The sequence below is a fragment of the Macaca mulatta genome, chromosome 6 (genome assembly GCF_049350105.2).
Source record: "Macaca mulatta isolate MMU2019108-1 chromosome 6, T2T-MMU8v2.0, whole genome shotgun sequence".
NCBI lineage: Eukaryota > Metazoa > Chordata > Mammalia > Primates > Cercopithecidae > Macaca > Macaca mulatta.
In genome coordinates this window covers 165788656-165811500 of record NC_133411.1, presented here as the reverse complement: position 1 = coordinate 165811500, position 22845 = coordinate 165788656, and the positions used below count along the sequence as shown (strand labels likewise).

At 42.0% G+C, this 22845-nt stretch overlaps 1 protein-coding gene and 1 pseudogene across 1 annotated transcript in view; one reads left to right on the top strand and one right to left on the bottom strand.

Moving 5' to 3' along the window:
- TIMD4 (T cell immunoglobulin and mucin domain containing 4) overlaps positions 1–21237 on the top strand; it is a 42721-nt gene extending 21484 nt beyond the window's left edge. The window contains exons 6-9 of the mRNA XM_002804596.4: positions 14201–14250; positions 18332–18449; positions 20089–20128; positions 21055–21237. Of these exons, the coding sequence (XP_002804642.2) occupies positions 14201–14250; positions 18332–18449; positions 20089–20128; positions 21055–21139 (293 nt within the window). The 3' untranslated portion in view covers positions 21140–21237. The remainder of the gene's footprint in view (positions 1–14200; positions 14251–18331; positions 18450–20088; positions 20129–21054) is intronic.
- Positions 15819–16414, bottom strand: LOC100428996 (MICOS complex subunit MIC26 pseudogene; annotated as a pseudogene).
- Positions 21238–22845: the final 1608 nt, after the last annotated feature.

Sequence of the window (22845 nt, the reverse complement as noted above, 5' to 3'; positions counted from 1 at the left end):
ATGTTCAGAGGGAAATGTGGTTGGACATGGAATTTTAAATCTGTACCGTGTAACTCTGGCATTTGGTTTGGATATATGACAATAGGTAATATATTTGCCTGCTACTTCATGTGGCATAGGGCATGTAAAAATGAGTAAGTCATGGCCTTCGTCTTTAAAGTGATCACACTTCAGTGGGATGGACAGGCTTGTGCATAACAAACCATCCTTTAGTGAGCTCTGCTTTGAGATAGAGGTAAGAAAAGGTTCACTGGGGCCCAAGATGGAAGAGGTGAAAATGAAAATGAGGGCCAGGGTCAGGGCTGATTTTACTCATTGACCTTTGAATTGGTTCTTTAAGGAGAAAATGCTATTAAGGAGGGAAGAGCCAACAGGATGGAAGAACAGCATGAGCAAAGACAGGCAAATGTAATACAAGCATGATGTCTTTGGTGATTATTTAACAGTCTGGTTTAATCCAAAAATAGGGATAGGAAGCTGGTAATGGTCTAGGTTCTTGAGGGACTTGTATGATCGACTAAAGAATTTATCTTTTATTTCAGAGTCATGAGGAATCGTTCACGTTTTTTGAGTAGGGAGTGACATTTTCAGTTGTTTTAGGAAAAATTGCTCTGGCAAGGATATGGAAGATGGATTAGATGGGAGCAAGGCTGGAGGCTCCTACAATACTTCAGGTGAAGCACGAGTGTCTAGATTAGAATGATAGCAGCAGTAACAATAGAGAGGGGACAGGGTAACAGCCATTTAGCAATTAGGAGTCAGAGGACTTGGTGGCCCGAGTGGAGAATGAAGGACGGCTAATTCTCTGCAGCTGGGAGAATGGGTCAATGTGTGGGTTAACTGGTAAAGGAGCTCCGTGAGGAAGAGTTAAGTTTGTGTGTGAGATCTTGAGTTTGAAATGCCTCTGAGAAGTGTCTAACAGGCAGTTGGAAGTGTGGGTCTGGGCTGACTCATGGATTCCTGGGTGGGTGTCTTTGCTAATTGGCACTTATATCTGATCAAAATAATTACTACAATGATTCACATTATAAGTGCTAAATAAAGACTTGCCAGTATACCAATACTTTCATGCATATTCTCTCAAAAGGGATAGTACAAGACTAAGGATATAATTTGGGAGGTCATTGTTCATAAATGGCACTTATTGAGTACTTATTATATGCCAAGGCTTGGCTCAATGTGTCCAGTGCATTGTCTCATTGTGAGCAATTGTCTGAATCTGCGAGGAAGATTCTATTATAAGGTCCACGATAAATGAGAAAAACTAAGGTTTGAAGAGGTTTAAAAATTGGCCAGAATTTGAATCCCAGGTCTCTTTGGTGCTTGAACCTGAGCTCTTACACATTTTATTATCTTGCCCCATTAGCAGAGGAGGGATAATGGAACTTCCTGTATAATCACCTAAAGATATTGTGTGAGATGAAGAGAGAAATGAAGAGGTGCAAAGGAAGACTCTCTCCCCACAAAGAAGCAGTACGCTGGGGGAGCTTGTGGTGGAGGAAGGAAAGCCAGCTAAGGAGCTACTCCTAAGTCAGCTAAGGAGCTAGACAAGGAGATACCAAAAGTAGAATGGGATGCATAAGCGCACAAGGGCAGAGGAAGCTGGGCTGTCAAAGCCTAGGGAGGGTGTAGTTAAAGATTAGGAAATTCTAGGAGGAGGCATTTAGAGAGGTGACTGTGTACTGCAGCAGGCTCACCATGAAGTGGACAGAGAGTGTGAGCTCTGTGGGTGGACTTCATGAAATCCCAAAATGAGCAATTGCTAGAGGATGAATGTTTGATGTTCTTTCAAGAAATTTAGAGGGAAGGCAGGGTAGAGAAGGAAGGAGCTGTTGAATGAGCAAGGTGTATTCTGGCATGGCATAGGAGGATGCAGTCAAATGTGGCAGAGGTAGGTTGATCTAGACCTGGAGATAAGAGAGAAGAGGGTGAGGAGAGAATAAATGAAGGTGTGAGAACAATCAGATCTCATGTTGACCTCAAGGAGGTAGGAGAAGATTGGGGAACCAGGACCTTGAACTTGGAGGTCATCTAATCCATGAATACCAGACCTGATCATGCGTTGGAATCACAGGGAACTCAGTAAAAATATAGGTCTCCTTAGTGTACCCAAGACTTGCAGATGAGAACCTCTGGCAGTGGGGTCAAGAAATCGTATGTTTAACAAACCTCAGATGAGTCTTTTGAAGCCACAGCCCTGGTCCCAAGAAGGCAGTTAGGAATTACTAGTATAGTACACTCTCCTTATTTTACAAATAAGGAAATTGAGGCATAGAGACATTTAACAAGTTTAAAGAGGAGTGAGCACTCATCCTTAGGTAGGAGTCTCTTCTGGCTCCCAAATTAGAGCTCATTGCCCTACGTTGCACTATTTTAATAAAGTAAAGATAAAATTGAGCCCTGTCAGAACCTGACACTTTTCTGAGCCTTTCGCTGATCAAGGGCATGGAAAAGTTGTAGGAGGAACTGCCATTCTCAGTGCAAGTTCAGCAGAAGGAACAGAGAAAGGCAGAGGAATGAAGCAAAGGACATTTGTACTCATCAATGCCATTGTTAGGGAGAAATAAATTGGATACACTTGATTTCAAAGTCAACATCTTTCATGAGGTATTAACAGATTTGTTTTATCCCTCATGCCCAGTGCTGTTCACAGGCTTGAATCAGTTGGTAACCCGGCTGGGGGATAAAGGAAAAGGACAAAAGTGGATTCTTATTATTTTTTCTCACAATAGCATTTTAGTCTACCAACTGTACAATTTTTTTTATTAATAACACTGGAATTGAACCCATGTAATTCTAGCATCTAATAGCTCACCTTCAGAAATGTCAACCAAATAAGATCAAATAAAATTGCCAAGTTTTAAAAGAGGTATATCCATGTAAGAGAAACAAAGAGTGAAAAAGAAATAAGGGGTGAGCTGTTGAAACACAACACAAAGCCAGCCCCAAGATAGGTCCTCATTGACGGCTAAACTGAGCTGGGTGGACCCCCTCTGTAGGTCAAAACGTCTCTCGGACGCAGAGCCGGAGAGGGGTTTCTAGGCACTGGAGAGGTCTCTGGTTTCACAGCGGGTAGAATAAATGAGTAAACCTCAGTGAGTTCTGCAGTGTGGTCTCTCTGTTTTCTGCCCTGTAAACAAGTCAACAAATAAAGGTACAAATGCCCTTTGGCAAGATCTACCATCTGTAATTGGGGACTGTTGAACCCTGTGATACTCAACAGTACAATGGAGGGGAAAAGAAGTGGAACCTGGAATCAGATGTCATTGCACTACCATTCACTGGCTCTCATTATTACTAATGCAGCCTTGGGCAAGACATGGACCCCTCAGAGCTTTCATTCCTCCTCTTTCTTTCTTTTTTTTTTTTGAGACAGAGTCTTGCTCTGTCGCCCAGGCTGGAGTGCAGTTGCATGATCTCGGCTCACTGCAAGCTCCGTCTCCCGGGTTCACGCCATTCTCCTGCCTCAGCCTCCTGAGTAGCTGGGACTACAGGCACACACCATCATGCCCGGCTAATGTTTTTTTCTTTTTCTTTTTTTGTATATTTGTAGAGACAGGGTTTCACCATGTGGCCAGGCTGGTTTTGAACTTTTGACCTCAGGTGATCTGACCACCTCGGCCTCCCAAAGTGCTGGGATTATAGGCGTGAACCACTGTTCCCATTGTATTCAGTCTCCAGCACTCATCTTGACACGTTTTCCAAAGTCCGTAGAGCCCAGAGGATAAGAGCCTGGGCTCCGAAGGTAGATGATCCTGGCTCCGAGATTTGCTCTGTCCCTTCCTACTATGCAACTTGAGCAAGTTGCCTGACTTCTCTAGGCCACAAGTTTCCCACTGTGAGATGAGGACAATAATGGTAACTACTGCCGAGCATCTTCTGAGAATCAACTAAGAACACGAGAAGTACTTCACATTGCACTTGGCATGCAGTAAGTGCTCAGTATATAGTAGCCATTTATTATTATTGTTGTTGTTATCAATAATTCTGAGACTTTTAGGTCAAATGCAGATCTTCCTACCTCCCTCAATCAAGATTTATTTACTTTTGTTTTCGAGATAGGGTCTCGTTCTGCAGCTCAGGCTGGAGTGCAGTGGTGCGATCATGGCTCATTGCAGCCTTGATCTCTTGGGCTCAAGGGATCCTCCTGCCACAGCCTCCTGAGTAGCTGGAACTACAGGCATGTGCCACCACGCCCAGCTAATTTTTTTTATTTTGTAGAGGTGGTGTCTCCCTATGTTGCCCAGGCTGGTCTTGAACTCCTGCGTTCAAGCGATCTGGCCACCTAGGCCTCCCAAAGCGCTGGATTACAAGCATGAGCTACTGCGCTTGGCCTCAGTGAAGATTTATTGATCAGCTAGTGTGGGCAAAGCACAGTGCTAGACATTGCCCTCCAGAGGAGAGTCCAGTGATGAAGGATTAGGAATGAGGTCTTATCTGTGCTCTACTGAGACCCTCGGCTATTGTCACACGAGAACAGAAGACTAAGGAGGTGACTCTAGGCTCTCACAGGGTTGACAAGATTTTGTTGCTAGGGTGTCTCAAGAGCAGTGGAAGGTTGAGGCCAAGGTTCAGAACCAAGGTGCCTCTGGAACAATGGTGTTCTAGAATCTCTGGTTTTCTTCTATCTACCTAATCGGCGTGAAATGTGACAGTATCTCACCATTTCTTCCTCTTTCTGAAACACATTGGGTGCGAACACAACTTGCTCTCTGTTCTCTTTCATAATTACCAACATGGACCCCACCCAATTCTTCCCTTTGACCTAAGGAACGCCTGGATGTATGTAATGCTCTGTTGATTTATTCATTTAAGTGTATATATTCATTTAAGTGTATAAAAACATGTAGAGGCCTTCAGAATTTAAAGCAAGTATGCGAATTCAATAAATGTGTGCTTCCACTTTCAACAGGGGTTTTGAAATTCTAGATCTGTGTTAGTGCTGCTGAGAAAGGTCAGAAAATATGAATTCTGAGTAGAGGTCAGCAAAATAGGTAGTCCCTTCCTTTGTTATTTATGTAAAATCTTGTGCAAATGAACATTTCTCTCTAGATTTCAGCTTCCCTCTTGACAAATTAAAAAAAAAAAGAAATTGGAGGAGACAATTTCAAATCCTTCCCAACTCTTAAACATTCGGATTGTGATTTTTGGATTCTTTTGCTGTCTTTTGGATATATTAAGACCATATAGCCCATGATCCACAGGGGGCAGCGTAAGCCCGAGGCTACCCATGAAAGAAAAGAAACTGTTCTCTGAAGGCTTGCACTTGTCACTTCTAAAATTCCAGGATTGCGTTAAAATTGTATCTTTGAGTTGACTTATTTCAGAACTAATTTTGTTTTAAACATAGGACAGATGAGTCCCAGCATCTATGAATTCAATGATGAGTCAACATATGTGATATCTGTTTTAAAATGCACCCACTGAGAAGACAGAGTGCTCTTCTTTTCAGTTGCTTTCTGGCTTGAAGCTCACTCATTAGAGAATTTGTGTTTTCAAGTAGGATTATAATCTGCTTTTTTTCTTTTCTGTCAGACTCGTTAAAAACTTTTTTTTTTTTTTTGAGTCATTCAGAGTTGGTTTCAAATATCCTTTAATTGTTTGTGTCACCTTGGGCAATCAATGTAACTTCTTTTAGCCTCAGTTTACCATCTGTAAAATGGGTTTATGAGCATTAAATGTGATAATTTGGCCGGGAGTGGTAGCTCGCGCTTGTAATCTCAGCACATTGGGAAAACGAGGTGGGAGGATCACTTGAGTCCAGGAGTTTGAGACCAGCCTGGACAACATAGCAAAACTCCATCTCTACCAAAAAAACCAAAACCAAAACCAAAAACAACAACAACAAAAAAACCACTAGCTAGGTGTGGTGGCATACACCTGTAGTCCCAGCTATTTGGGAAGCAGAGGTGAGGTGGGAGCATACCCTGAGCCTGGGAGGTTGAGGCTGCAGTGAGCCCTGATTGAACACTGCACTCAAGCCTAGGCAACAGAGCAAGACCCTGTCTCAAGTTTTTTAAAAAATGATGATTTATATGAAGTGCTTATAACTGTACATGACACATAGTAAGCACTCAATAAATGTATTCAAAGAGAAAGTCTCTGCTAATTTTAAAGCAAGTTTCTATGAATAGGATGGGAATGGGGATATTAAAAGTGGATTCTTAAAATATCTTCTTGTCTAAAAGTGTAATGCCACTTCAGAACTGCACATAGCACAGTTCTAATTGAGTGACAGAGCAGGTTCTGGTGTACCACGGTAAGCACAGCCATGTTGAAAAGGAAGTCTATCATCACCCTAAGTTCTGAAGGCTCTTACAATTAAATTTAATTCCTTGAAACCATGGGGGTTGTTTTTGCACCAGTAGACCAGTAGGGATCTGCAAACTTTTTCTGTAAAGGGCCAGAAAGGGCCGGGCGCGGTGGCTCACACCTGTAATCCCAGCACTTTGGGAGGCCGAGGTGGGCGGATCACAGCTCCTCAAGGTCAGGGGTTCAAGACTAGCCTGGCCAACATGATGAAATCCTATCTCTACTAAAAATACAAAAATTAGCCAGGCCTGTAATCCCAGCTACTCGGGAGACTGAGGCAGAATAATCGCTTGAACCTGGAGTGCCACTGTAGTGCCAACAGATAAAGAGATTACCACTGTTACAGGTTGGACTATATCCTTTTACTTTTCAGATTTTTTTTTGGAGGGGGGAGGGGACAAGATCTCGCTCTGTTGCCCAAGCTGTAGTACAGTGGCCCAATCATAGCTCACTGCAGCCTAGAATGCCTGGCTAATCTGTTAAAACAATTTTTTGTAGAAAGAGCATCTTGCTATGTTTCCCAGGCTCACCTCAAAGTTGTGGCCTCAAATGATCCTTCCACCTTGGCCTCCCAAAGTGCTAGAATTACAGGCATGATCCTTGCCCAGTCTTTTTAATTTTCCTCATAACAATAGATCATTGTTTTTCATAAAAACTTTCAATTTTTTCTTTTCAAAATCATTCTATGTTCTTTTAAACTCACTTTAAATTTCATTAAACAGTTTCATTCAAGAAATCTTTCCCACAAAGCTGCTATATACCATTCATATATTCGATAGAATACTGTGAAATGGCTGATATTTAAACCATTTTCTTTTCTTTCATTTTTTTTTTTTTTTTTTGAGACAGAGTCTCACTCAGTTGCCCAGGCTGGAGTGCAGTGGCACGATATTGGCTCACTGCAACCTTTGCCTCTCAGGCTCAAGCCATTCTCCTGCCTCAACCTCCGGAGTAGCTGGGATTACAGGCACCCGCCACCACACTCAACTAATTTTTGCATTTTTAGTAGAGACAGGGTTTCACCATGTTGGCCAGGCGGGTCGTGAACTGACCTCAGGTGATCCATCTTCCTCGGCCTCCCAAAGTGCTGGGATTACAGGTTTGAGCCACTGCACCCGGCCCTTAAACCATTTTCTTTAAAGCTTGTTTTCAAATAATTTTAGGCTCACGAGAACTTGCAAAAATAGTACAGTGAGGTTCTCCTATATTCCTCCAGTGTCCCCCAGTGATCACATCTTACATAACGATAGCACATTGTCCAAACCAGGAAACTGACGCTGGCACAATACAATTAACTAGTGTATTAATCCTAGCAGGCCTTTGTTGGGTTTTATATGTACTTACTGTTAAAAATTCTTTGGACATAAAAAAACAAGCAGTATATATCTATTGGGCAGTTTGCTTTCCATGTCAGTACTTTTAGATCTGGAGGGTGTCCCTTTTTAATAGCATTATTCTAACCGTTTTTTGGCTGTGGGTTACTGGGTTTCTAACACCTGTCTTCAAGGTTTCGCATAGAAGGTCGCTTTGACGCTGCTTCGGGGAAATGACACACACCCCAAGAATTTGCTCTTGCCTCAAGCATCGTGGAGTTTCCAGTGATTAACACATGATACAAAGAAAATTTACCATTAAAAAATCACATTTGAGAAAATTTAGAAATTAGACAAAATTAAAATGGTACTGGGAAGAATAATTATAATTCTCTTGGTATTTCTACTTGAAAGCAGATGTATTCAGTCTTTATGTTTCTTTTTAGTTTTCTTTGGGGAATGAGTATACAAATATTTAAAAATACACAATTGTATTTCTGTATGTATTTTAAGTATTTGCATACTCATTTCCTATACTAAGTGTAGTTTTATATCCTTTTAAAAGAGTATTGTGTAATGATAATTTTTTCTCAGTAAAATTCTTTGTAAAAAGATATCCAGAATTAGAAAGGTTTAAAAGGACATATGAGATCAGTTGGTGAAATATTAATATTTTCAGATGAATAAACTATGGCTCAGAGAAGGAAAGTATCTTAGCCAAGTTCACACAGCCAGAAAAGTTGAGATAAATACTTAGTGATGGCAGAGAGTCCCAGGATGCCACAGTGAAGACGGTTGAGGTGCAAGCACTTGGCAATACTCCAAGATCTAAAGTTAAATGTTACAGGAATTTCATTTTACCAAAGTGCCCATGCCTACCAAGAACACAAGAGACCAAAATACAAGCTAGAAAGCCAATATACTAACAGTTAGAATTCTAGCTGCCAAGAGACCTAACCTGTAATCCTCCTGAAAACACATTTTCATCCTGTAGAAAAATCTAATATTAACCAGAAGGTTTGGTGAATCCATGTACCTAGGAAAAGTGGAGTTAATGTTAAGATTGTTTTGTTATTGCTTAAATTTTAATTAATTTAAGATACATCATACACACACATGGAAAAAGTACAAAGCATACAAAAAATGTTAACGTGAAAAGTCAATCCTCCTTTCATCTCTTGTGCCTGTCCCAGAGCCACTGTTCTTTTGGAAGGTCTTAGGGACCACTGTCTCTGTGTTAGTTTCTTGTTGCTGCTGTAACAAATGACCTCACAGTTACTGGCTTAACGCACAAATTTATTATCTCACAGTTGTGAGGGTAGAAGCTCTAAAATCAAGGTGTTGGCAGGGCTATATTCATACTGGATTTGTTAGGGGATAATTTGTTTCTTTGCTTTTTCTAGCTCCTAGAGGCATTCCTTGGCTTGTGACCCCTTCCTTCATCTTGAAAGTCAGCAGCATAGCATCTTCAAATACCTCTGTGAGCTCTTCTTCCTTTATCACACATCCTCTGACTTCTCTAATGTTCTTGCCGCCTCCTCATAAGGACCCTTGTAATTACATTAGACCCACCAGATAATCCAGGATAATCTTCTCATTGCAAGATCCTTAACTTAATGACATTGCAAAATCTCTTTTGCCATGTAAGAGAACATATTCACAGTTTCTGAAGATTAGGATATGGACATATTTGGGTGTCATTATTTTGCTGACCACAGTCTCCAAACTACATTTGAGAGACGAATGACTCCTTCTTCTCTAGACCAGACTAATAATGTGTTCTGATGAAAAATAATGTATTCTTATTATTAAGATGCTTATTTATATTTGTTTACCAATTTGTTCTGTACACTATGAAATATATCCTTCTGGAAAATGTTTAAAAGATAAAGTATACATAAATGTAAATAGAAGATGTCATTTTCCCCACAGCCAGTGGATTGCCTACTACACTCATGGTAAGTACAAAGCCCTCTTTAGAGAATACTGTCCTAAACTATCCTTTTGCTACATTCAGTGCAAATCACTGTCCTGAACATTCCTTTCTTCTGTCAGTAGGACATGCTATTTACATGGTACAAGGCACTTGAGCTCCAGCATAATTAGGTTGTTAACAGTATAGGTATTTATGTCAGTCAGACAGTTCAAATACCAGCTCTACAGCTACCACCTGTCCAACTGCCATCACATTGCTCAACCCCATGGGCCTTGGTTTATTCACTGGCAATATGGCATAATGTCTGCCTCATAGGGTTGCTTGTGAGGATTAAATATTCAGTGTGAGGCCGGGTGCAGTGGTTCACGCCTGTTATCCCAGCACTTTGGAGGCCCAGACGTGCGGATCATTTGAGGCCAGGAGTTTGAGACTGGTCTGGCCAACATAGCAAGACCCCATCTCTACTAAAAATACAAGAAATTGGCGGTGCACACCTGTAATCCCAGCTACTTGGGAGGCTGAGGCATGAGAATCGCTTGAACCTGGGAGGTGGAGGTTGCAGCGAGCCAAGATTGCGCCACTGCACTCCAGCCTGGGCGACTGAGCGAGACTCTGTCTCCACAATAAATAAATAAATAAATAAATAAATAAAGTTCAATGGAATTTTAATAATAATATGATATTAGAGTTATACTCTTTGTAGTTTAATACTAGGATCTTTCATTGGATTTAGTCTTCTTACCTGTGCTCAGCACCCACTTCCTGACTTTTTTTTAGGTTAGTTACCCCGTTTAAGGTTGCTTTCAATCTTTGTGTGTTGATTCTTTTGAATTTATTTCCTGGGGCTTCTGTAACACCAAGTACCACAAACTTAAAACAACAGAACTTTTTATTCTCTCTCGGTTCTGGAGGGCAGAAGTCTGAAATCAAGAGGTTGGCACGGCCATGCTCTTCTTGGAGGCTCTAAAGGAGAACCCTAACTTGCCTCTTCCTAGCTTCTGGTACTCCGGGGATTCCCTGGCTTATGACAGCATCACTCCAACCTCTCCCGTCTTCACATGACCTTCTCTGTGTGTGTCTCTCTGTGACCCCTTCTCTTGAGGACACCAATCATTGGATTTAGGGCCTACCCTAAATGTAGAATGATTTCCTCTCAAGAGCTTAACTAATTACATCTGCAAAGACACTATTTCTAAACAATGTCACAGTCTGAGTTCCTGGGTGGATGTGATTTGGTGGGGAGAGGGAGTAGTGATACTATGCTACTCATTATACTTCCGTCTTGCAGAATTGCTTTACTACCAAGTTCTGGGAGGCTCCTGCCTTTGTCTCAGTGCACACGTGTCAGAGCTCAAGGACTTGAGAATCTAAGGGCTGGGGGAACACAGACAACCTGGAAATCAGTAGTGTTGCCGTTTCTAACCCCCATCCCCTCGCCACTGGCATGGCTACTTTTCACAAGGAAGAAAAAGCACCATCAACTTGTCCTCAGTGTTACCATTCTGTGTATGACACTGTAGCCCTTGGAGTGCTTCCCATTTGGGCTTTTAGCATCTTCAGAAGAAGAAGAAGAAGGAAAAAAGTGCTGTTTGGTATCATGCAGCAGCATTTGTGTTTGCAAAATGTCTCTCCCATTGGACGATTCCAATTTAAAATACAGATTAGCTCTGATAAAACTGACCCAGGCTGGCTTTTCCCTTTGATGGTTTCAATTTCAGGCTTATTCATCACAAATGATTGGAATACAACAGGATTTTGACAGAACAGGGGTAGGAGTTTTGAATTCTTACCTGCAATTTTCAGCTGTAGGGGATAATTGTAGAGAGAAAAACAACAACAATAACTTAGTTCTAGGATATGAAAACGGGCTGAATTTCTCCTTTGTTCCTAGGCATTTAACAAGTCACTTTCCTGATGAACAGATCAGCTCTCTGATACCAAATTCTGAGCCTTACAAAATCTCCCACATTTATCCTTTTGCCTTAAGTACAAAGGAAGCTCTGGGGAAACAATGATCAATTTCATTAATTATTAGCTTAGGTATTTATTATATCCAGGACCTCTCCCTGTGTGTTTTATTGAAGTTCTGTTTCTATTTTAAGATTTTATTGTACATAGGACTTTACATCCCTCCTGGATGTTTTCCTCGTGGCCCCGGCTTCTGATACTGCTCTTACTTTCTGATCTCTCTGACCATTTCTTCTCTTTTTTTTTCTCCTCCACCTCCTCTGCCTACTTTTTAATGCTGATGTTTTCCAGGATCCCTGCTCTTCTGTTTGAACATGCAGCCCATGGATTTCTTTCTTTCTTTTTTCTTTTCTTTTTTTTTTTTTTTAAGATGGAGTCGCTCTCTGTTGCCAGGCTGGAGTGCAGTGGGGCAGTCTCGGCTCACTGCAATCTCCCCCTCCTGGGTTCAAGTGATTCTCCTGCTTCAGCCTCCCGATTATCTGGGACTGCAGGCACACGCCACCACGCCCAGCTACTTTTTGTATTTTTAGTAGAGACGGGGTTTCACCATATTGGCCAGGGCGATCTCGATCTCTTGACTTCTTGATCCCCTCACCTCAGCCTCCCAAAGTGCTGGGATTACAGGCGTGAGCCACTGTGCCCAGACCGGATTTCTTATATAATCTGAGGAGGTCAACTGCTCCCTGGATATTGATGACTCCCAAATCAATATTTCCAGCTGCACCCTTTTCCTGAGTTTGATTTAGATTCAAATACATCAGAGGCTTGTTAGGTGACTTCTGCTTGCATGTGCCCCACAGTCACTCAGTGACTGTAAATGTGAACTCATCACCTTTCTCCCCTAGACTTACCCTTCTCTACTCCTGCCCCTGTTCCCAGTCTTAGTGGACAGCTCAGGCCATGGCCAGGTGTCTCAAGTAGGAACTGGTGAGGTAACAAAGACTTTTCTCTCTTTCTCACTCCCACATTCAACATCCATATCCTGTTGTTCTCCCTTCTAAGCATTTCTGAAATCTCTCTCTTCAGTTTTTTTTTTTTTTTTTGAGACGGAGTCTCTGCCGCCCGGGCTGGAGTGCAGTGGCCGGATCTCAGCTCACTGCAAGCTCCGCCTCCCGAGTTCACGCCATTCTCCTGCCTCAGCCACCCAAGTAGTTGGGACTACAGGCGCCCGCCACCTCGCCCGGCTAGTTTTTTTTGTATTTTTTAGTAGAGACGGGGTTTCACTGTGTTAGCCAGGATGGTCTCGATCTCCTGACCTCGTGATCCGCCCGTCTCGGCCTCCCAAGGTGCTGGGATTACAGGCTTGAGCCACCGCGCCCGGCTTCTCTCTTCAGTTTTACTAGCTCAGAATTTCAGACCTGGAATTAGATGATAACTGTCATCTTGGCTGTTCCCTTATCCTCCTAACTGGACCATATCATGCTTAAACATTTCTGTGGTTTTCCATTGCCTACGGAATCCAATGGAGACTCACCATCAGGAAACAAAGGCCCTCCCTGATTGGCTCTTGCTCACCTGTCTCATGTCCTGCAGCTACCACCGCTCATTTCACCTCTTCATGGCCGCTTGCCGTCTGACGTGGGCGCCACGCTCTTTCTTGTTTCCACAGCTTTGCTGATGCTGTTCTGTCCACCTGAAACACCGTTGCCACCATTCTTTGCCTGGCTAATTCTTACACGACCTTAACTCAGAAGTGTTATTCAACAAACATTTATTGAGCACCAAGTATATGCCAGGTGGTATCAGAGTCCCATTGGTGAACAAGCAGACAGGGACTCTGTCCTCATGAACCTTTATTCTAATAAAACTTTCAATGAACTGCAATGTTGAGCTGAATGCGTCTCCCTCTACCTGCCCTTCCAGCAGCCTGTGTGTGCTCCATCGCTACCTTTGGCCTGTTAGGCTGAAATCATCTTTCGGTCTCTCTTCTCTAATGGACTGTAAATTTCTTGAGGGTAGGGGCCTTGCCGCAGTCTCACAGTATTCTTAGTGCCTGGAACAGTGCTTAGCATTTGGTAGATTCTCAGTATTGTTCCCTTGTAACTCAACTATAGATTATGAAAACATGACTCCACCTCTCAGCATAAACTCCCATTCTCAAGGAAGTTTTCCTCGACCCTCCAGAACAAGTCTGGCAACCTCATGATATGTCCCTATAACAACTCATACTGTTTTCTTTCCCCCAGAATTTTGCACTTGTAACTAATTATGTTTTCAACTATTTACATTACATTTTTACATTAGGTTTTCTGCACTAAGTTGTAAATTCTGTGAGGTCCAAGGTATAGCTATCACACTGCATGGCCTATAGTAGGTGCTCAGTAAATATTTGTTATAGAAAACTGACACATTTTCTTGCTGGATAAAAATCTTGAGTGAATTGCTGAGGCCTACAGAAAAATTAGAGCCAATCGCCTGCTGGCCCAATGCCTGACTCTACCCATCTGTAAAATGGAGATGTTCCTGGGGGATAATGTTGTATAGCAGATAAACTTTACATTAAAACCATATCAAAACAAATATGCATAAATAGATTATACAAAAAACACGGGATTAAATAATTAAACATAGCAGCTGCAGTTCCAGATGGGCTCTTAATTACCTATTTCAGGATGTGATGCTTTATTCCCCCACCAGACATATAACCATTTTCTTCTCTTTTCCTTCCCAGCATCCGATACTGCAGTTCCTGAGCAAAACAAAACAACAAAAACAGGACAGGTAAACAATCTGTGAAGTATTTGAAGTATATCACTTAAATCGTAAAAATCCACAGCAGTGGCCAGGCACAGTGGCTCATGCCTATAATCCCAGCACTTTGGGAGGCCAAGGTAGGCGGATCACTCTCTGCCAGAAATTCGAGATCACCCTGGCCGGCATGGCAAAACCCCATCTCTATCAAAAATGCAAAAATTAGCCGGGCTTGGTGGCACATGCCTGTAGTCCCAGCTACCCAGAAGGCTGAGGCATGAGAATTGCTTGAACCCAGGAGGCAGAGGTTGCAGTGAGCCGAGATGGCGCCATTGCACTCCAGCCTGGTGACAGAGGGAGACTCTGTCTCTTAAAACAAAACAATAAACAAACAAACAAACAAAAAATCCACAGAGTTTTGCAGAGGTGAACTAGGAAAAGCAAGATATTGATAACTAGAAAAATTCATTGCAACGATTATGAAACAGCCCAAGAATTTATAGACTTGTACTCTTGGCAGAAATAACCTTGATTGTTACTTCTGTATGTGCCAATGCTTTGAAAAGCAAAAACAAAAACCAAAAAACATGCAAGATCATTGTGTGTTCCTTCTGTGTGACCCAGAATTCATGACATACTGCAGAATCAACACCTGCCATCAATATTTCTCTTATTTTCTGAGGGTACTATTTTTATTATTACAAAAGTGATTCAAGCCATTTTAAGTGAAAGCTTTCAGGCAGTACAGAAGTCTGTAAAGGATAAATAAAGTTTCCCCATCCCCTCTTTCTTCTTCCCCATCTCTCTGTCAGACACTGTCTGTTGTCCTGTCCTGGTTGCTGTGCCCACTGTCTCTGGGATTCTGTGTGTTAGAGAATGTAACAGGAAGAGAGGGAGAGAGCATAGCTTGGTCAATGGAGATGGCATAGCCCCAGCAAGATGCCTCAATGCCTGCCTACAGAGCAGCACCTCTCAATTTTTTTGATATCAGGGTCCCTTTATGCTCCTTTTTTTTTTTTTGAGACAAAGTCTCAGTCTTTTGCCCAAGCTAGAGTGCAGTGGTGCCATCTTGACTCAGTGCACCCTCTGCCTCCTGGGTTCAAGTGACTGTCCTGCCTCAGCCTCCTGAGTAGCTGGGATTACAGGCACATGCCACCATGCCCAGTTAATTTTTTGTATTTTTAATAGAGATGGGGTTTCAACACGTTGGCTGGTCTTGAGTTCCTAGCCTCAAGTGATCCACCCGCCTTGGCCTCCCAAAGTGCCAGGATTACAGGTGTGAGCCAACACGCCTGGACTATACTCTTTTTTTTTTTTTTAACTTGGATTTTAATCATGTATGTGAATAGCAACATGAGTACAGGGAGTTCCAAGGCTTGTGCCTTATCTCTAAGTGAAAGGATTTCAGATTCATTTGCTTGTAGGATGGCATCACCCAAGATAACAGAGGCCTAGTATAGTTTTTCCTGAAGAAGAATGCCAGTTTAATATATTCGATACTGACTTTTCTGCCATTTTTCTGTAAAATTACTGATTGACCATATGAAGTTTCTGTTGCTTACCTATAACTGATTAAAATGTGTAGAGCATGGAATTTTCTACTTATTTTCGGATGAATTCCTCACATTTCCTGGCTTTAGAAAGTTCTCCTTCCAAAAATCTTCCCCAGCTATGTATCCTGGTAAACCCCGTTCATATAATCTCTCCTTTCTGACTTGTACAAACTCGATGGCTTGTTGTGGATAATGGATAGAGGCTGCTAATCCCATGAAACCAGATAGAAATACCTGCTTCTTTATTTTTGAACCTCTAGCCAAAAGAAGTCCAACAAGGCCAGCAAAACCAATCACACCTAGTCGTGGAAAAAATCCAGCAGGTGCATTTTGGAGATATTCATAGCTGTCTCACCCCCATTGAACCAAACTCTACATCTTGGGCTTCGTTTAGGAGTACCTTTCCTGACACCAACTTGTATATAGCTCATGATAATGTCAAAGCTGAGAGATGCTTTCCTAAGCTGGGTCCTTGACTCCTCCGCATGTTTAGGTTGGCCCTCGAGAATTTAGTAGAGTAAAAGCTCATAAACCTTCATGGGATTTTGGGGAGGGGAGTCCTTTCTTGGTGCCACATAGACTTTGAAGGTGAGTAGGCTCAGGCTGGCCAGCCCCATGGACCTCTAAATCACCTTGAACATGTTACTGGCAGTGAGGACTCTCACAGGGTCTTTTTATACTCTTGAAACTCAGTTTCTAGCCTGGGCAACATTAAAAAAAAAAAAATAGCCGGGTAAGGTATCAAGTACTTGTAATCCCAGCTACTTTGGGAGGCTGAGGTGGGAGGATCACTTGAGTCCAGGAGGCTGAGGCTACAGTGAGTCTTGTTTGTGCCACTGCACTATAGCCTAGGCAACAGAGAGAGGCCCTGTCTCTAAATAAATAAATAAATAAATAAATGCCTGGGTCTTGTGACACACTCCTGTAATCCCACATTGGGAAGTTGAGGCAGGAGGATTGCTTGAGCCCAGGAGTTCAAGACCAGCCTGGGCAAAATAGTGAGACTCTGTCTCTACAAAATATTTAAAAAATAAAAATAAAAAAATGCCAGGCATTGTGATGCATGCCTATAGTCCCAGCTACTCAGGAGGCTGAGGTGGGAGGATTGCTTGAACCCAGGAATTCAAGATTGCAGTGAGCTGTAATCATTGCCACTGCACTCTAGCCTGGGCAAGAGCGAGACTTTGTCTCTACAAAAGAAAAAAAATCAGTTTCTTAAAACTGAGACTTCATTTTGTTTTTTATTCTCTAGACTGCTCAGCAGAAAAAACTGAGACATTTCTACAATTAAAAAAAATGTTTTAGGCCAGGTGCAGTGGCTCACGCCTGTAATTCCAGCACTTTGGGAGGCTGAGTAGTCAGATTACTTGAGGTCAGGAGTTCTAGACCAGCCTAGCCAACATGGTGGAAACCCATCTCTACTAGAAACACAAAAATTATCCGGGCTTGGATGTGTGTGCCTGTAACCCCAGCTACGTGGGAGGTTGAGGCAGGAGAATTGCTTGAACTCGGGAGGCAGAGGTTGCAATGAGCTGAGATCGCACCACTGCACTCCAGCCTGGCTAACAGACTGAGATTCTGTCTCAAAAAAAAAAAAAAAAAAGAAAAAAAAATTTAATCCCAGCACTTTGGAAGGCCATGGTAGGAGCTTGAGCCCAGCCTGGGCAATATAGCGAGATATCATCTCATTTTTAAAATTAAAAAAAAAAAAGTTTAAACTTTTCCTTTAGATTCAGGGGTACATGTGCAAGTTTGTCATACAGGTGTCCGTATTTTAAACATTTTAAAAAATCAATTTATTTAAAATAACAGCAAACCCGCTTTGTGCTAACATAGTATGTTTTATGTCAACTAACTCTATTTTGAAAAAACATGAGTGAGAAAAACGAATGAGAAAATTAGTGGGAAAAATGGCATTGTTTTACGTTTTTTGCAAGTCTCATTAATATCTGGCTTAATAGGAGACAGAGGGTTTCTCATATCTGTTTCCACATTCTGTATAAGTGAGAGCAATGACGCCACACATCACATAGCCTCTGGGAAAGTATACTGTACATCTCATGACAGAATGATAGTGAAAATGGCAAAAAATGTCCCATGGAAATCATTTTGATCTCATGGGCTTCCCATCTAGACTTTGAGAACCACTGCTGTAGAAAATGTGAAATTAAGTTTCATTTTCTCTTTAATCCTGTTTTCTCTAGTAGCCTAAGTCAGCCATGAAAAGAGTGGCACAGGGCTAGGGAGAGCTCAAAGGATTTGAGCAGTGGCCAGGAAAGAGATTTGACTGTGGAAAGCATAGCTCACAACAGTTATTTTTTATCCTCAGACCCCTAAGCCCCACAGTTCCTTATGTCTGATGTCTAACACTTTGGAAAATTTTGGGATATGGATCACGTGTTTTAGGTTTTCAGAGATTTTTGGCAAAAGGTGGTGAAATGTAGTGAAAATGTAGTGAAACTGCTGGTGGTTATAAGGTACTATTAGGCCAGGATGTCATCCTGTGAGAGTGATGTGTAGCAGTGACTGGGCCCATCTCCTTGCTTGTGTCCCATCAGATGGATGGAATGCCCATGCCCATGAAGAATGAAATGCCCATCTCCCAACTACTGATGATCCTCGCCCCCTCCTTGGGATTTGTGCTCTTGGCATTGCTCATGGCGTTTCTCCTGAGAGGTAAGGAGGGAGGGCCAGGTGATGGAGCACTTCAGAACCCTGGCGACTGCAGGAGGATCTGGAGTTGTCTCCACTTCCTTCCCCTTTATCCCTCCCCAAAGAGACTCAGTTCTGTCATTGTTCCCGTCCCGGTCAGGGATGTAACAGGTAAGCTCATTCTCCACAAGTTGCTAATGGCTCTGTGTATTAACCTCCTGGTAGAGTTCACATTTTGGAAAAGGGAAAAAAGCGGAAGAAGAGCACCGTCATTTATTGGACATTTTTGTGCCAGTCCTGATGGTATACTTTTGACGTGCCTAATTCATTTTATCCCTATTACTGCCTTAAGAGGAAAGTACTATTCTTTGTTCACTTTCTTCACTTCCTTTGTTCTTTGATTGAGAAAACCCTAGCTTGTCGCTTCTTTTGGCTAGGATTGTTGCAGGACAAAGACCATGAACAGTCCTCTTCTCCTTCTCCTTTTCCTTCTTCTTCTTTTTTTTTTTTTTTTTTTTTTTTTTTTTTTTTTTTTTTTTTTTTTTGAGACGGAGAGTCACTCTGTTGCCCAGGCTGGAGTGCAGTGGTGCAATCTCAGCTCACTGCAACCTCTGCCTCCTGGGTTCAAGTAATTCTCCTGCCTCAGCCTCCCGAGTAGCTGAGACTACAGGTTTGTGCCATCATGGGGGCTAATTTTAGTATTTTTAGTAGAGAGGGGGTTTCGCCATGTGGGCTAGGCTGGTCTCAAACTCCTGGCTTCAGGTGATCCACCCACTTTGGCCTGCCAAATCTCTGGGATTACAGGCACAAGCCACCACTCCTGGCCTGATTCTGATTTTCTTGCGTGTTCCCTGAAAGCAAGCTTTCTTAACCTAGAGGCCACAGATGGACTTCAAGGGTAATGTGAATCCTTTGAAATCACGTGCAAAAGAGTTTATGTGTTCATGCCTGCATTTTTCAGGGGACAAGGTCTATAGTTTTTATTAAATTCGCAAGCTGCTCCATGACCTTGCACCTCCATCCCACCCCCACCCTACCCCTAGAAGTTTTAGAACACTACAAAAACGAGCCATGAAACAGAGCTTATGGTTTTCATACAAATTATAGGCACATGGCACCTGGTACCGTTGTAAAATGCGGATAAATTGTTCTGTACTCATTAACAAAAGCTATGTCAGGGCAGTATGGCAGGAGATGAGACTAGTAACCATCTCAGCTGATTTGAATAATAGTGAAACTTGTGTATTTCAACACCTGCCCCAGGTGCAAAGAGAAATTTGAAATTTACTGGAATCCTGCTGTTAGTCTTCCTACAAAGGCATGGTTACAGTTTCGGAAAATTCTGAGTATGTCTCATAAAGAAGTATTTTAAAACCCAAGTGAGTACTTGAATTCTGGATAGACAGATGACTCAAAATGAAATAGCTTAACACCATTGCCCAGAATGTTGGAACAACTGTGTAATTGATGAGCACTGACTGTGGTCTAAAATAGCAAGTGTTTGACCTGGGAAAGGGAATGGCTTTTTCTGCCACAGCCAGCCACTGGTTCTCACCTTTGGCCTATGTCTGCTCTTTGGGAGGCAGTACTGGAATTCCCCCAGCATTTTGCGTATTCTATGCACTGCAGCCCCTCGGCTCACACTGTGGCCTTGTCTTTTCAGGGAAACTCATGGAAACCAATTGTTTGCAGAAACACACAAGGTAATTGATCTTGCATGAATGGGTGTTGTAATGATTGTACAAGCTGTTACAAATGATTAGCTACTACTCAGTGGTTTAATGACTTGAGCTTGTGCTCCGATTAAACATAGAGTTGGAAAAATGTGACATTAGAAGTGAAAAACTTGTGCAGATTTAGCTCACATTAACCTGTGTCTTGGTTAACACTGTGTCTGAACAAAATGCCAGTACCAAGGCAGGTGGGATTAATAGAAGTATAGCATGCAAAAGAAAGAAGGTGCTATGGCCCTCTACTCTGTTTGAAATTTTTTGTTCACCTATGGGTAAATTAGTTTAAGAGGCCATTGTTAAACTGGAGTTTATTGAGGAGAGTTGGCAATATGGAAAGTGAAAAAAGCATGTAGAATATTATTCTTGGGAGTTGGTTCCTCTGCCCCATTAGACCATGGGAGCAGCTTCTTTTGGGGCCTTTTTAAAAATGGTATTTGAAAATTCTCTAGTAAGGGATTTTAGCTATCTGCCCATATTCTTTAGCTTTTGGAAAAGAAATGTAAAAACTTGATGTAAATTATTAATGAAGGCCTTGCCTTCATTAATTAATTGCATTAATACCACAATATGTATTAACAAGTTGGAAAATTGATGCCCAGCAAGGTGACCTTTCAAGGTCATACTTAGAGACACCTTTTGGTAAATAAATGTATTGAAATCATGATTTTATATTTTGCTAAGAATTTTTTTAATCTCCTTATTATAATGGGTTGGCAGAAACTCTTTTTCCCCTGCAGCCTCAGTTTTCCCATCTATAAAATGTGGAGCTTAGACTGAATGAACTGTGAGCCCTTTGAACTTTAAGGGGAACTGCATTGTAACTTAGCAGCATCTGTCTTTTGTTTTGTTTTCTAGTCTTGTGTTTCCCATTATCAGCCCCTCTTTTCTGTTTACAGGCTAGACTGCATTGGAGATAGTAAAAATGTCCTCAATGACATGCGGCATGGAAGGGAAGATGAAGATGGACTTTTTACCCTCTAACAATGCAGTAGCATGTTAGATTGAGGATGGCGGCATGACAATCAAGCGTCAAAATAAGTCTTAGGAGGTTTCTTTGTTTCATAAAAAGGATTCACTTATTCCATGTCTTGCTTTAGTTTCATGAATGAAAGGTACTTTAGAGACCACACCTTCTCTGTCCGTGCTCTAATCATCTCTGTAGAATCACTGCTAAGTGATCTTGCACACTACACTTGAACACTTTCAGTGAGGGTGAACTCCTTACCACACCCAAGGGAGTCCATTCAATCTCAGAGCGGTTCTGAGATTAAGAAATACTTAAAGCAAAATCTGTCTCCGGATGACATTAGCCTATAGGTCCTAGTTGAGCTCCTCGTGCCTATACAGAACATCTCTTCTTTATTAACTGCTGGATCAGTGTTGTGTGAACTAACAGGACAAAAAAATCTATAGGCTCTATCAGTCAATAAGACCGCCTTTTTTTTTTCTCTCTTAAAGGTAATGTCAAGAGAGTAGAAATCCAAAAGATGGTTACCTTTGGAGAAACATGTGCTTATTCCATTAACATTGCTATTGCTCTAAGCATGCTGGGAAGTACTGGAGAGCTGTTAACTCTTCAGGTGTTGGAAGGAAAATCTCATGTTTCTCCAAATTTCCTTGCTTCTGGGATACAATTTCTGGCTCTTTTATTACCCTAATTGCCTTCATCTCGTATGTATTTGTATCTCTCCTTTTATGCCTAGCTTTAAGAGTTCATTGTCTCGCTGCAGGTATGATATGAGCAGCACAGAGCCTATGGTTCATTAACATTGCAGGAAATGACACGGAATCACACCATAGCTGTGACTCACTTCTTTATTTTTTTTTTCTTGAGACGGAGTCTCACTCTATTGCCTAGGCTGGAGTGCAATGGACAATCTCGGCTCACTGAAACCTCCGCCTCCCGCGTTCAAGCGGTTCTCCTGCCTCAGCCTCCTGAGTAGTTGGGCCTACAGGTGCGTGCCACCATGCCCAGCTAATTTTTGTATTTTTAGTAGAGATGGAGTTTCACTGTATTGGTCAGGTGGGTCTCCAGCTCCTGACCTCAGGTAACCTGCCCGCCTTGGCCTCCCAAATTGCTGGGATTACAGGCTTGAGCCACTGCACTTGGCCAATATTGACTCACTTGTAAAACTCCTAAATTTTCTATAATTTTATTTTCACATTTGAGTGTCTTTAAAGATGACCATAGTGTCACATGCTAATTCTTGCCTGGGGAATTTAATTTTGGAAACAGGAAAGAGTCCGTGGGAGTAAAATGTGGTGAATGACAGGGATATTCACCCGGGGCAGTGCTTGGATGCGAAAGCAAGGCAATCCAAATAAGTTTCTCTAAATATAATTCATGGAAATATGCTCCTCAGTAACAACAGGTTTATTTTAAAACTTTAATAACTACTAACACGAGGAGCCCTGGGAGAGAGATTAAAGCAAACAGTTGTTGAATGAATGAATAAAAAACATGTGTGCCTCAGTGAGAGGGGCTTCTGGCTGGGTAGAAGTGTGGAAAGTAAACCAGATCTGAAAGACATTTCTGTGAAGGACTTCCCAGCATGTTTAGAACAATAGCAACATTAATGGAATAAGTACGTGGTTCTCTGAAGGTAGCCATCTTTTGGATTTCAACTCTCTTGACATTACATTTTTTTTTTTCTTTTTTTTGAGACGGAGTCTCGCTCTGTCGCCCA